At 42.0% G+C, this 15920-nt stretch overlaps 1 protein-coding gene across 1 annotated transcript in view; it reads left to right on the forward strand.

The window, feature by feature from the left end:
* Nucleotides 1-15920, forward strand: part of slc24a3 (solute carrier family 24 member 3) — a 70371-nt gene that overhangs the window by 8707 nt on the left and 45744 nt on the right. The window contains exon 2 of the mRNA XM_030442443.1: nucleotides 14888-15013. Coding sequence (XP_030298303.1) covers nucleotides 14888-15013 — 126 coding nt within the window. The remainder of the gene's footprint in view (nucleotides 1-14887; nucleotides 15014-15920) is intronic.

Here is a 15920-nt window from a genome sequence, read left to right on the forward strand (position 1 = left end):
GGGTGAACATTAAGAAGGGAGTGCCATCGGACGCCTTAGGATGTCATAGCCAATCTCAGTTGTAGATAAACAAAGTATGAAGGTGCTTGGAGACAGCGTTGCATATCCTCTTGATAGGGACAGATTGATCATGTCCAGTAAAGAAGTGCAAAGTAAACGTAGAACTTCTCAAAGCAGTTTAGTTTGGGTTGGGTCTAACAGACAAGTTGGTGGTTAAGATGGGAGTTTTGTTTGTGTCCACTTAAAAAGAAGAACAATTTTGATTCTCAATAAATTCTATTTAGGTCTTCATCGGCTTCTGTGAACTAATATCCAGCTCGTTAACTGCTAAACGCTCCACCACGTTCCCCAGCTAGTTGTTGACTTTGTCTGTCTGCTGTTTGGTGCTGGTCAGGTAGAGCAAGCTGCTTGCCGATGTGATAACTCTGCTGGGGTTTTGTTAACTACAAGGGGACCCCTTTCACATCACGTATAGGTATTTGATCCATTTTTAATACACAAATGTGGTATTAGTGCAGCTGTTGTGTTATTGATAATGACAAGTTACCAGAGCGTGAAGCTAAGAGGGTTCAGCTCAACCCAAAAGATGTAATTAGCAAGGTGTGCTCAGGGTACCAATAGTTTTTTTTTTTTTGTTTTTTAGGCTTTTTAATCCTCAGAATTGTACACACGATATCATGTATATGTGCTTCAAGTGTGTTGTATTGACGGCTTTAGATTAAAGTGACCTAACTTGAAAAATATAAGCATGCTCATTCACAAACACATGGGTTCTCACAGGCCTCTGGCAAATAGTGAAGGTTATGGTACGACTCCTGTTAATTCCATGGAAGTCCCCAACTATGTTTAATTAAAGCCCGAGGATGAATAATGAATTCACGGTCGAGTGGATCCTGTGTGTAACATCATGTGTCGACTGACTGCGTGACACCTATGAACTGTGGGGAGGGGAAAGACTTCGGATTACACGCTGGAGAGCAGTGTGGGATCATGTGGAGATGCTACTCCACCAGTCTGCTGGGAGTGAGGACACTGATGCAGGGCTTTGTGAATTCCAAATCAGAACAAGGATTATTCAATAAGCACAGTGAGAATAATGTCACACTAAGTTCACGACCGTGTAAGTGTGCGCATATATACATGCATAAGAGAGAGAAAGTTGATGAGTGCATGCACGTGTGTGCACCTCAGAGGAAACACTCTGGTGTTGAGCTGACAATTAAGTGGCCACTCAGCTCAGTGAGGAGCAACCAAATCTGTCTGTGCTTTCAGGCCGCAAGAGGTCCCACACCAACGTACTCTAAATATAGTATGGTTGACAATGTGTGTGTCAATTAGTTTCTGGCAATTTGGTGAACTGCAGATTTGTTAGCAGTTGTGCACTACTGAAGCTAAGTCTTTAAATGAGGCTCCAGCAAAGGCAGACAACGAAGACTTCTCTTTTGCGTGCTCGGTCTTCGTCATTATCTCTGCCTGTCATTATCTATATCAGCAGGGCTCATCTCACCAATAGCACAGCGACACACCCTCACTGTTAGCCTACCATCTTGCCGCTTGTTGCTCTTAGACGTCATCTTGTCATCTTTTTTAAAATATGATTGTCTCCCTGTCTTTAGTTCATCCACGCTGCTATCATTTTGTGCCGTCATTTCAGCTCGAATCGTCGCGAATATCAAACCTATACGTACCTTTCTCTTCCACTTCTCATCATGGTAGCAAGCGGATGTCCGATAATCCAGCCTAAAGGAGAAACGTCTCTTCTCCAGCTGGACCTGCTCTCAGACAACTTCGTCGGCTATTCCAGGACACTCCGCTGCGGTCGACAACCTGATCGTCTCTGGCTCATTCCATCCAAACTATCCGCACACATCTTTTAGAAGATATATTATTAGACTTATTATTGTTATTTTGGAGGGGGCTTTTATTGTCTTAATTCCAGTTGTGACCGATGGAGATATCAATTCCAAATACTGGATATCTGTCACTTACATTAATAAGATGAAAATGATACCCATACCATACCATCTGAGGTGTGTGTGTGTGTGTGTGTGTGTGTGTGTGTGTGTGTGTGTGTGTGTGTGTGTGTGTGTGTGTGTGTGTGTGTCATCTTTGTCTCCTGATTGTCCCCAATCTGTTAACAACAGCTTCATTTCTCACCCTCAAGAGTATTTTCTCATGTGTGCATAATCGAATCATATGGACACACACGCACACATAAACACAGTCAGAGCTCAGCTATGATGGATGAGCAAATCTAAGCGAGGGGTCACTGGGTTTGTCTGTGGGCTCTGTATTGTATTAGATCTAGCTGTGATTAAACATTAGGAGCTATTTTCTGTCTCTCACTCACTCTGTCTCCATTGCTCTCTCTCTCTCTCTCTCTCTCTCTCTCTCCATCGCTCCCTGGCTCCCCAAATATGCCCTTCCTAATTCATCACCCAGCCCAAAGCCTATTTTAGCACCTGCCATGTGTATTCTGGGATCCTCACATGGCTCGGATAGACACAAGGAAGGGGGCAAGGGTTGAAGAAAGGGGTCCCTCCCCTGAGGAAGTGTGGGGTCTAGAGATTCTGTAGACCTGCTGTTGTCTTTGCATCCGTGCTTCTCTTCCCCTACTCCTTGATTCTCCTCACCTCACTCACTCATTCCCTCCACCTGTGCTTTCATGTCTACTCTCTTACACTTCCTCTTCTTGAATCTCCTGTTCCTCTATTAGGCTCATTGTTATAAAGTGTGTTGGTAATCACAGTGGACATGAGGCTCAGTTTAAGGCTTAGCGCTGCCATCCATTGTTGAAATTTCCAGTAGTTTACGGGATTGGATTTCATGCTCCAAAAGCACAGTCCGTGATGAAGCTTGCTTATCAATACACACATCTCATTAGGTAATTAAGTTACTCTAAAACCCATAGTTGGAATGAACATATTCATGTAAACTAGAAGGAAAGTAAGTGAGAAAAAAATTATGTCCCTTTCTGTTCCTAGTGAATCTTAGTTAATTCATTATTTGTTTCTCATGCTCAGTCTTTGCGTTGTCAGATTTTTCAGTTTTAAAGTCATGTCCCACTGCTGATTGTAGCCACAATAACCGATAGACCCAGCAGCTATATATAGAGGAGCAATGTAAAAGTCCTCATTAAGCATTTGATTGAGGAGCTCAGCAAAGAGCTGCCATAGCTCTCACCAGCCCTCTACATTCTGCCTCTCTGTACAGAGGCGTCCTTCCCTGGAAATGGAACAGAACCTGCTGTTTCCCCAAAGGCCACAAATCTGACAGTGTTAGTTTCTCAACTGAAAATTATCATGCAGTGAAATATAGGTTAGTGGCTGTTGAGTAAAATCAGAGTTATGTATTGTGATTCTTTAATGTAAGATAGAATTTTTCAGGTTAACCAATCCCATTATTTCTCTTCAAATGCTTATTATAACCAGACAGTAAGTCAAGAAGGTAACACTGTTTTTTTGCAGGTTTCAATGACAGACTACCTGAATGGGGGACTTGGCAGTGCTATTGGAACAATACCAGCACAAAATGGCTTGACCTTAATGCCACAGATTTCAGGTTTATTGTTCTAAAACATCGATTGCTCTGGGAGCTAGGATGCCAATCCATTACATGATTATATACCAGGACCAGCCATTTTTGGTGGTTGAGAAACAATCTCACCACAGCGTCCATTTATCAGCTGTTCTGAAGCGCACAGTCATTTCACATGATTATCGGCAGATAGCTTGCAGAGTGATCGTCGAATTGTAAATGTTCAAATTAAATTCTTCTTAAGCACTTTAAGGAACTCTCGCCTTATTCATAGGATGAAACTGACAATGAATACTAGTGGCAACCAGTAATTGTGAGCACAATATTGCAGTACAAACCAGACCAAATATCATATATATTTGGAAGGAAAAACCCCGAAACCACCTACCATCTACCACAGTACCCCCATCATGAGACACATGGAGAATGCCAGTATGAAGCAATGTCCTTTATCTTTGAATTTTCTGAGGGGGCCCTTGTTGGCTGATGATGACACAGTCGGGTGTGTGATTGAACCCTCCTGCAGTGATTAGCTTGCAGGGCCCTTGTGTTGCTCCGACGAATGCAAACACAATCACAGTGTTATTCACCTGCACTTAGCAGGGCCAGAGGAACCCACTACGCTTTTAATTACTCCGATCAGATTAATCACGTTCTCAGATGACTCTGAATGAAATTTAAAAATCTGTTTGTCTGGGTTCGTATGTGTGTGTCTGCACCTGTGTGCATGTGTGCCTGTGTGTGTGTGTGTGTGAGACAGTTGGACTGAAGCCTATTATGCTAGAGCTTAGAGAGGCCCGTCCTATTGAAAAGACAAATATGCCGAGGATATTAATCTCCTCACTGGGAAAGATAATGAGTGAAACTGTCTCCTTATCTGCAGACTGCTCTTCAGTCAGAGAGCTCACTGTTTAATAGGCTGTCTGGCTGCCAGAAGCCGTCCTATTCGAGTCTGATTATAAGTTTGTTTCCAAGTGCATTGAGTATTATATTCTATAGACGGGAGAATAACTTCAGGAGATGGACTGACTGAGGCTTTCAGAACTTTATCAAAATGTATTGACTGTCCAAGTAGTTTCAAGAAGAGACAGCAGGCTCACTGTCTATAATTTACCAGAAATTACAGCCAGATGCACTACCAGCCTGTATCACCAGCTCTACAAGGAGAGAAGAGCATGAAGACCTGACGCTGGTGAACTATACTTGGGCAAAGCCAGGGCGCCATCAGTTGCATCATTCACCTATTTGTGTACATTGAAAATATTGAACTTTCAGCAAAAAATGTGCATATGTTGTTCCTAATGTGCTTCCTTCTGGAGGAAGAAACACCTGGAGTCACATCAGATTGCGCTCTGATCCAGAACTTACACTGACGGAAGGAGAGCTCAGAGGTGACTTTTTAACTTTTGGATTAAAGGGTGATTATAAAGCAGCATGGATTCCAGGGACAATGATACAGTGGTTTATCTCAGTCTCATGTCCAAGCACTGCTTGTGTAGAGTCGGATGGAAAAGCATTTACCTCTGAAATTTCAACCAGCTTTAGAGTTATAGGAGTGAAAATGAGTGTGTCCACCCGAGTGTCATGTTTCACTGCCCAATCAGAGCTAGTGCCAATAAATGCTGATTGTGCCTTTCCTCACTGAAGACAAAAGCCAGATGTTAGTGGGTGTTAGTGGGTTTCACAGTCATACACCTGCACAGAGCAGGGTATTATGAGGCTGCCTTTTAGTCCTGTTGAGCTTTGTGTGACTGAGAGCATTTTCTGCTTTGTTCATCTCAAACCCCTCGTGGGATGCACCGCACATTTGCTCTCGTCCATTTTTGGACAATTTAGGCAAATATACCCTGATTATGTAACTATCTTGTCTGAAGTCGTTTCTGCACTGGAGAGACAATTTGTACTGAAATATATGTGTGCGTGCGTGTGTGTGTTTTGTCCAATTTCTAGACATTTCCACTGAGATAATCTTCCTCTCTCACACACACTCTTACTTTTTGCTGCGCTGAACCCTCATACATTATTTGGTCTGTGTTGCTGTGTGGAAGAGAATTCACGTGGCAGCAGAGGAAGTCAAAATCTCTTCAGGTTCTGGACTTGGATGTCCCAGCACTGCGGAAAGACAGATAACTAACAGCATGTTAAGACAGGCTGTTCAGCCAGCGCCCGGTTAATTTTATTTCCAAAGCGTGTTGAAATATAACTCAGTTTCTTTTGTCATGGAGAAGATCTTTGCTCATCCCAGACACATTTTCTATGGTCGTCAGAACGATGGGACGCCATCAGTCTCAAGGCCTGGCCACAGCGGATCACAAAATTAATTAAATGTTACGTAGTGGCTCCCAAACCAACTGGGAGCTGTCAGAGTGCATGTGCCTTCGCTCAGTCCACAATGAGAAGCAATATCTGTTTGGACGAGTAAGTCCACTCACCGGATTTTGTTATTGAATGGATATTTTAGGCACAAGCTGTCAAAGAAAGAAGCTCCATAAGACAGACTGACTCCTAAACTAACCAGTTGACTAAGTTCGTATTGACAGGATGGACTGGTTCACAACATTTCCCTTTAATATTGGAGGTATGTGGCCAGCTGGGGTGTTTGGAGAATGTTAGTCCATCCAAGTTAATAGATTAGCTCTGCATCTTCCTAATAACAATCCTGAACCAAAAATCAACGTCATTTGAAGAAACCCCAGAAAAACCTACCCCCTAACACAGCACCCCCATCATAAGACACAAGGAGAATAACAGTTTGAGGCGATGTTCTTTTTCTTTGAATCCTCTGAGGGGCCATTATTCCACGTGGCAGTTGAGAGAAAGCGAAAATGTCTTCAGGTTCTGGACCTGGGCGTTTCATGCATCATGTTTGATTGACAAAGGGAACACGGCACCTATCTACTACATTCACGCACTGTGACATAAGCGACATCGTGATAATGTCATGTTGGTTATTCTATGTGACATGTATACTGGATGGGATGCTCATCCAAAGAGACATGGATCTGCTGCGGTTCATAGAGATAAGGCAGATTTAGTTCATTTGTCTGCAGGAAAGGTCAAAAGTGAGTGAGAGTGAAAATTATTCGGTATCCCTCCTTTCTTTCTTCAGCCCTCGTGTTTCTGAAATATGAAACACTACTTGCCTCAAAAATCTCGTCACACTTGAGAGGTAATGTCGCCTCATTTCTATTCCTTTTTGCTTCTTTGTTGATTTTCTCCTCGACTCGACTGGTGAAGATGAGCCAGTTTCGGTCACGATTCATCTCTTCTAACAACTATTACAAGAAAATAAAAGGTTTGCCAGTTTTGTAAAGCGTGATACGATAGTTATGATCTTATTATTCCAGTTGCTTTGGCATTGTTGTCTCAAAACGATTAATGTAATCATCTTTTGATAAGATCACTGAAGGTTTTAAAAAATTGGAATCAAAATTCTATAAGATGCAGATGTTAGAGTTATTAACTGTAACTATTAACTCACAACCGAACATCAGTTCTGTGAGTTGTCTGCTTAATTTGCCCTCTGCATGTTGATGCCTGTATTAGCACTCAACCAAGGATGGTTTAATTGATGAAGACAGCACTGTATTATTTTTAACTTTGAAGCTAGGGGGCCCCATTGATAAAAATAATCTTAGATTTGTGCTTTAACTTATTCTGAATGGGGCACTATGCTGTTTTGGAGAAAAAAATCCAACGTCAGAATTTTAATAGTTACAAAGTTGATGTTTAAAAAATATTCACAGAAATATTTGTCTTTTCCATAAGTGTATAAACAAGCCGTTCTCAGAGGACAATAAGGTCCACAGAACCCTGTTTGAATCTAGAGAGGTGGCAGGCTCCGCCAAATGTAAACAAAGTACAACAGTATGAAAGGTCAGTTTGTTTATTCAGTCATGAAAACAAAGACAGTTTGTTTATTAAGTTTGTTTAGGCAGAAAAAAAACAACCTGTCAATGAAGATCTTTATCTTCCGATTAAAATGTTTTCTTCAATACTACATAATACACCTTTTAAGATTTCCTACATTCAGTTCATAACAGATGTTTATACATTCATACGGACTGTTTGTATATACATGTGCAGTACCTGTCATTATAACTGTACATGATGTATGATTTTAGTCTCACTACTGGATGCTGTGGTGTGAAGAAACAGCAGTGTTGATGTCAAAGACATCTAATGTGCTGTGCTGCAGAGATACTGTATCTACTGTATATGTGAAATACAAAAACGGATTATATTGGTTAAAGTCTGTATTGGGACAGAAATCTGTTATATATAAATACATACTATTTAATTATGAAATGTGCCTCTTCAGAAATGTAAATCAATGGTTTGCACGTTCAGTCTACTGGACAGACACAGTGTATGAATCAAGGAAACAAATACTCATTATCTGAAGTTGACCACAGCTCATGTCAGCTGAGCTCAGGAGGAGAGTGGATCACTCCACATCTATTCCCCTCATGTGACCCCTCTCCTCTCGGCCGGGTTGGATCTTGAGACAAAAAGGAAAGATGAGAGCGAGAGATGTCTGAGATGACAGCGACCTTACACACTCACAGCGTGAGTGTTGTCTGACAGCGTCGGCTAATGAGACCATTAACAAGCTGTCAACTTTGTTAGCAACAATTCAGAAACACCGGACTGGGCTCTGCATATATTGATCTTTTTTCTTGGTGTAATGTATAAAACGCATAATCTAACGTGGAAATACAAAGACAATGAACATATTGCCACTGTCAGCGCCGTCTTAAAGAAGCCTCCTCTGGATCCTTCTTTTTCTCAAAGATATAATATGTAACATTTCTGCATTGAAAGATAACCTTATGTATTTTGCTGCGTTGTGTACATTTTCCCAAATGTTCTCAAACCCAGAGAAATTCACAAGGTTACTCAAAGCAAAGATGTGTTTCATTTGGTCGCCTGTTTCTATAACTTAATGGAGAGGGTCAGAGTGAGGAACGACATTGTTGAACGACACTAAACACAAGTTTGATAAATTATTAATTAATTGTTATAGATATACAGTATATAGTCCCTCCAGAGAATCTTCTTTGACACATATAGTACTTCTTAAAAACACAGGGGACCAATGTCATCCTAGCCACTCAATAGTCGTATCGATTTATTGACGGGCAATCACTCACCAAAGCAAAGCTGGTGTGTGTGTGAGAGCCAGAGAGAGTGTTTCACAGAAGTGCCCACTGAAACTAACACTGATCCTGCTCTGAGATATTGAGTGGATGTAGCTGAGCGCGTGCGCATCGTGTGTTTCTGATTCTCAGTTGCGGTGTGGTAGAGCGTTGACTGATCGACTAGCTGGAAGAGTAGATTCTGTGTGGAATGATGCTGCCACTGACAGCAGGAGCTGTAGATAGAGTGGGGGGGGGGGGGGTTGTAGGTGTGTGGATATACTTTGCTTCTACTGATCAGTCTCCTGATAGAAAGTGGTCTATCGGACTTTGAGCCAAAGGTCTCTGAAATAATGAAAACATCACAGCAAGGTGCCTCTTGCCTAAATGATGAATTTGCCGGCGAGTTAGAAAATGAGTGATTTTCAGAGTGACGCGCGTAATTATGCTACCATGACTTTCAGTATCATCACTGTCTCTTGTGGAAACCATAGTTCACAGCGGCGCTAAAGATTCTGCCATTGATCAGGGGAAGTTAATGAGATGGATCCATTTATTTCTAAAAAAGGTTCTAAAACACTTTATTAACAAATCTGGAAATTAGTAATTTTATAAATTTGAGCAGTACTCCCTCATTTCTCAGGAAACCTTTATGGGCACACATCCATGTTAAGTATGATTGATGAGGGTTAAATGAGGTCTGTTATTTGATCAGTTTTGGACAAGGTTGTCTTTTAAAAGTGGACCTGTTTTCTGGTCTGCTGCTTCAGTAGATTGCTTGTTGTATTTGCTTTTGTGGACAAAGTGATTCTGCCTCGGACACAAGTTGCATTTTATTACATCCTTATATGACAAAATTCCAAATAATGTGAGTATTTCCACATATCAAAGCATCCCTTTGCTTTGTTTATCTGCCAAGACAAAATTATTATATTAATATAGACACTGGTTATTACATTATTCTAACCAGCCTGGAACTATCAACTTGTGAAGAAGAAATCAAACTATAGTGCATAACAGAAGTACATTACTGGGTCAAGTAATGAACTTGATGCTCTGCTGAGGTTTCGTCTCATCTGTCCAGCTTTCCTATTAACTCAACATTCAACACGGCTGTGAAACTGTGTTCTGCAGCGGTGAGGTTATCACACACCACTGCAAAGTGTGGCACATCGTCCTCTCATGCACACTCTAATAGAGACGAGACACGTCTTATTCCAGTCCGACACACAGGCTTTGAAGTTGGTAATTCAGATAAGTAGTGGCTTTAGTTCCTTTAGATGATCAATGATTTATTGGTTAGTTCTGATGTGTCGAGAGTGGACTCCTTGCTTGTCAAGTCATTTGACTTGGGGTAAATGGAGTAAAGGTGGAATAAAATATTGAAAGAGTGTGAATTAATTTAAGTATCACAAGCCAGATAATAATGATATTCGTCATAAACCAGTTTGTTGTGGATGTGAGAAGCCTTGGATCAAACAGAGCTAAAACATGGTGTAGTTGTTGGTCTTTAGGCTATTGTCTGTTACCACTATGACCTTGGGTCCACACATTCATGATTCCTACGGCCCTTGACTTTTGATCTAGCACCTTTGTTTCTCCTTCACTATCACTGAGGTGACATTGGGATTGTTCCTACATTTACTGAGCACAGTCATGTTCCCCAGAGGGTGAACCCTTACCGTTTTGGGCAGTAGCTCTTACCTAGTTCCATTATGAAACTAATTTTGCTCTATTGCACAAAATATTTTCATAATCTAGCATTAGATAGCAGATTGAGAGGAAATTTCCTAAGCATATTCACAGTCCCAGGTGGATAAACCATTTTTCATCTTGAAAATAACACTCCCGCCTTAGTTGTATTTCTTTAGCTTTGCCATGTTTTTTCACTGTTAAGACATTGCTGCCATTATAGACAATACTTATATTTGCTGTTGATGCACAGACACAGACTTTGTTGCCTATTGGGTACAGTGACCTAAAAAAAGAATCAGTCCTGCATTAACAACATACATCAGAATTTACTACTTTGATCAACACAAGGTGCCTGAAATACAACACCAATGTAATGAATAATGTAAACATGTATGTATATTGATGTATATCTGTTTAATGTATGCATCATATAAAAATACATACGATAACCTAGATATCGAACGTCCTATGATGAGGAGCCAAGGATGTTGGTATCATGTACTGTATGGTATAGGCCCGTATAGTAGGAGCCATGTGCACGTGGCCTGATTCCTTTCTCTCCAGGGACAAGGTTGTAGCTCGCTCTCACCAGCGCACATATGCACATGGCGCTTTAAAGGACGAATGATGACCCTGCGCACAAATATACACTAGAAATAAACAGACACAGATTACATGTTACGCATTGAAACATGCTGGCACACAAACACACGTGGACCCATTTTCATGGACAGAGAAATATGCACACACACACATATATATGTGTATATACACTCACATGCATACACACACACAAGCCTGCCAAGGGACCCTAATGAAGATAAAGTAGCTAATTAAACATGACAGTGAAGAACGATGGGCGGCCCTGTTATGTGACGTTTTGGGGTCGGCTTGGACCTATAGACATAGGACTTTGACCAACATGGAATAGTGTGTTAGTGAAAGGGAGAGAGAAGCGGATAGATGAATGTGGTGGAGACATGGATGGGTAGAATATTTCTGAGGTTCACTCAAGCTCTCCTGGTGTCTAAGATTCCCCTGAAGTATTCTTTATATACGCACATTCACATGCACAGACCTCTAACACACACACACCGCTAGCCTAGTTCTATGAGGTGGGTGGTTCCTGCAGGTGCAGCACATCTTGGCACATCTCCACACTGTCTGAAATCTGCAGGGAAACCCAGCAACATATGCACACGTTCATTCACCTTGTACTTAGATAGTATTTCTCTCAGTTTTCTCTCTGGCGTTCGGGTTGTACAAATCAATATTTTGGGCAAAGGAACAAATGACTGTAATTTTAAAAGGAGTTGCTTACCCTGAGTCGAGCAGTTCCCCTCAGCTCTACAGGCCTCTAAAATATTTAAGCTGCCAGTCCAACGCATATCAAACTAAACTGGGCTGAGGCCACTTGTGCACAGGCAGACTACACTGAGGAGTGTCCAGGGGTTGCTAGCTCTACTCACCCAAGTGCAACACAGCAGAAATGGTGCAGTCTATATTTGAGTGCCAGTGCCCTTAACTTGCATGCATTAGGTGGAGGGACCTCACCATGGTGGCCTAGCCCCCCAACTGTGTGATCCTCAGCTGCCGTGAACGACAGAAACATAGCAACAGAAACATAGTGTTGTTTAAATGCATATATCATGTGCAGTTGTTTTTTATGGCCGTAATTCTGAATCATTAGTTGTCAAATTGGCCATCAGAAAAGGTGGTGCTCAGGGTTTGTCCATGGGGTCATTAAATCACATTAATTCTTGAGTACTCTTGAGCACTTGAAATAGGTAATGGAACACCAAGGACATAGAGTTAATGCCCAAGAGAAAATATGCTCAGGACACCCGCTGATTAGATGTCATGAATCCTTTTTTAGAAATGGAAATTTTGACATAAAATTGGCATTAAAGGAAAGGTTAATCGGGTCACCAAACAGACTTACAGAGTGGAGGAGCCCAGGAATCATATTTCCTTTTTGAATGCATATTGGAATTAGATGGAAATGTGCCAGAAATCCTCCAATCTGCCCCATCATTGAAAAGCATTAAAATGAATCCACTGGGGACCATGACCAAAATTCAAGACGATCAAGGCGTTAGATTTCGAGATATGTGGACATGGACGAAAGACTTTGTCATGAAAACACTTGGCCTGACAATGGCACTAGATCAAAGGTGATGAGGTCAACAAAATCAATGGGTATCATCCTCTGGGGATCACGAATAATACCAGATTTCATTCCAAACTGGTCAGTAGCTGTTCAGATATACAGTGGAAACAGAACTAAACATAATCTCTTGATAGCCAGTGCAACATTAGTCAGAACAACATGGCTCTCATTCCTCTCTATGAGCTGCTACAGCGTGGAGCCCTCTCTCCTCTGTCAGGAGCCCGTTTACCTGCATGACTGAGGGGTGCACAGCTCACGTGATGGCATTTACTTGTAGCTGAGTTATTCATCGCTGTGTATGTCTTTGTGTGTGCGCAAGTTGCTCAGGGTTATGTCATGCACTCTCATCTGTTACGTCAAGTCACCATAGTAACCACAGCAGTGATGATACATTCTGCCTCACTGGGCCACAAGCAGTATGAAACGCTCACCGAGGTCTGATTGTTTGGGTCTAAGTGTGTGTGTGTGTATGTGTGTGTGTGTGTGTGTGTATGTGTGTGTGTGTGTGTGTGTGTGTGTGTGTGTGTGTGTACTTACATTGTAAATAGTGTACTTCTACTATACCACTGTTCTTTCCTGTGTGCGCGCGTGCGTGTGTATATGTGTGTGTGTGTGCGCGCGCGCGTGTGCTGTCTAATGGAACACAGACTCAAGTTATTAAATAATGACAACAGATAGAGAGGTCTCCTGTTGAGTGTGTTTCACGATGTAAAGTTGTTCAATGTCTTCTACTAATGTCACACACACTCAGACAAGCACATACACACACACACACAAACACACACAAACATTGGCTCAGGGGAAGAGCATACAGTAAGGGGGCAAAAGGCGTCACAGTCGTATAGAAGCTTTGGCAGTGATGCAGCTTGGCAGATTTCACCCTTCACTTCTCTTTATAGAACCGCACACTGTAATCAAGTGTCACCGTGCAGCTGTGCTTTGTGTTTGTTTTGTTTTTTTATGTAAAATGCACATATTCATGTACCTTATTGTATTTTGGTTTTGTGTTTTTTACTTGTCCAAGTTTGAGACGTCCTTCTCTGAGACTTGAATACAGTATAGGTGAAGAGGAACTTAGTTACAACATAAAAAAAAGAAAAAAGTAGTGACTTTTGCCTTTCGGTTACCATATATACAGTACAAATATAACCAATGACATAATAAAATACATTATTTGAAACATTTCATGAAAAAAAATTCTATTTTGGCCAAATCCAGCGAACGGAGAATACCTTTCATTTCTTCACTTCATTGATCCAAAAAACATTAAGCAGTCTGACAATGAAAATAATGTCCCTGAGAGAAAATGCAATGTGTATGTGGCAGTAACTGTGTCACTATTTTGATTCAAATCAATCAAAATTGCCAATTCCCATACCAAATTAATTCACTACCTCCAAATCCCATAAAATTTTGGATTTGGAGAACTATGGCACCCTTATTTGGCAGTGGAATTATTAGATTTGCGTTCCCTCAGGGATTGACAGCTTTGTTGCATTGCACGTCGAAGACGACGAAGAAGAAGGTCTTTTTGTCCCATGGTTAGTTGTTGGTGTTAACATGTGCTTCCATCATAAATCTGCCATACCACAGCAGCTACTAACATCACTCTTAACCATCCTGTTCCAGCCAATCTCCTCTTCCTTCCTCCTGCGACATAGCTGTTTGCAAAACGCTGCAAATGCTTCATGTTTCTGCGTTTTGATAAATATAGCAGAGTGCGCTGCTATTTATAGAAGCCCCGGCGTGCTCTGCACCTATGTCAGGGCCTGTTGCATGGTGGGAGAGGAGATGGGTTGGAGATGGGGCGCTTGAGGATACTGTGACCCAGATGACTGAGCTGGAATGATTGGCCTCGCGGTGCTCAGCGTGCTGCCGTACTAATGCTCCCGCAGGAGCGTGGTGACACAAGATGCATGTCTCATCTGCCTTTGTTCTGTGGGGCGAGGGGAAGGTTTGGAGTATTCAGGAGTGTCAATTAACTGCAGAACTAAGAGCTTGTGCATCACGGCCATTATGCTGTCCGCGCACGTGAGTGCGTGAGGGCACATTTAAAGTGCACATTACGACATGCATTTATTTTACGGATAAAAAAAACGAATGTTCATCTGTAGAAATGCAAAAAATATGAAATGTCTCTGTGAGAGTGCTTTTATTTTGTTACATAAAACAAAGTTTGTTGAATGCAACGAGATGCATTCAGTGTCCTTCACTCAGCCAAGCGCCCCGGGACAGAGTGGCCGATGGTTTGTCTGATGGTTAGTTTGCACCAAAAAAAAACCAGAAGTTATTTTTGGAACCAATCCATCATCTCTCTTTTCTGTCTTTTTTCTTCTGACTCTTTCAGGATATCACGTTTCCAGCGCCATCGTCGAGGAGGGCGCGAGGTGGGAGAGTCGTCATCTCCTACAAGAAGTCTATGAAAACGGGTCTCAGCTCTACTCTGAGCCTGAGAAAAACTGCACAGAACCAGGTAAGACTGGCTGTGATGCTTCGTTTGTTAGTTTTTGCATCGCCAGTCTGGCACCGGTTCTCATCCTGGCATAGGAGGAGAGGCTTTACCCAGAGGCAGGTCAAGCTTTTCTGTCCATCAGGAAAACTATGTTGACTACGATGAGTTGAGGGCAGAGCTCAGCTGGAGGACATCAGAGAAAAAAATGTCTCCGTAAAATATGATCCATTTTGTTCGAAAATAGTTCTCATGGGAGATAGAAGCCTCTCCCCCCCAAGTTAAAATCATGCAAGAGCAGGTGTTGGGGGCGCAGAATGAGGATGACAGAGGCACCATCCAACATGAATTCTAGGTTAATAGTTACATAATGTTGCAGCTACATAGAGCCGCTGGCATGTCTACGGGCTCTGACTGTGAAGTTTGTTGTGGATGACTCTCCTATATCCATCTTTGAGTATGAAGTAGTGGTTATTAAACAGGGAGGGTTAGAATCCTGTATGATGATAGAAATCAGGTTTTTTACGCAAGAAAAACCTTTTTGTGCGCACAGACACACACACACACACACACACACACACACACAGACACACACAAACACATGATTCAGTCTCATGAGAGCCGAGCTGTAGATGAAAAATGAACAGCACTCCTTCTGGTGAGGAGCTGGAGACAAACAGAGAGAGAGAGAGAGAGAGAGAGAGAGAGAGAGAGAGAGAGAGAGAGAGAGTGAGGGGGATGTTGACATTAGGATGAAAGCTGATGAAAAACACAAACTCCCAGGTAGAGATCCTCTGCTTCTCCCCTTCATATTCAACGCAGACTGCACGTGTATCCCTGTGTGTCTGCTAGTCTCTGTCCTCGGTGTGTACCAAAAGCTCTCATGCCGTATGTTTGTTTTCTCTCTGGGCTTGCCGGTCTGTGTGTGTGT

This window comes from Sparus aurata, chromosome 15, assembly GCF_900880675.1.
Source record: "Sparus aurata chromosome 15, fSpaAur1.1, whole genome shotgun sequence".
NCBI lineage: Eukaryota > Metazoa > Chordata > Actinopteri > Spariformes > Sparidae > Sparus > Sparus aurata.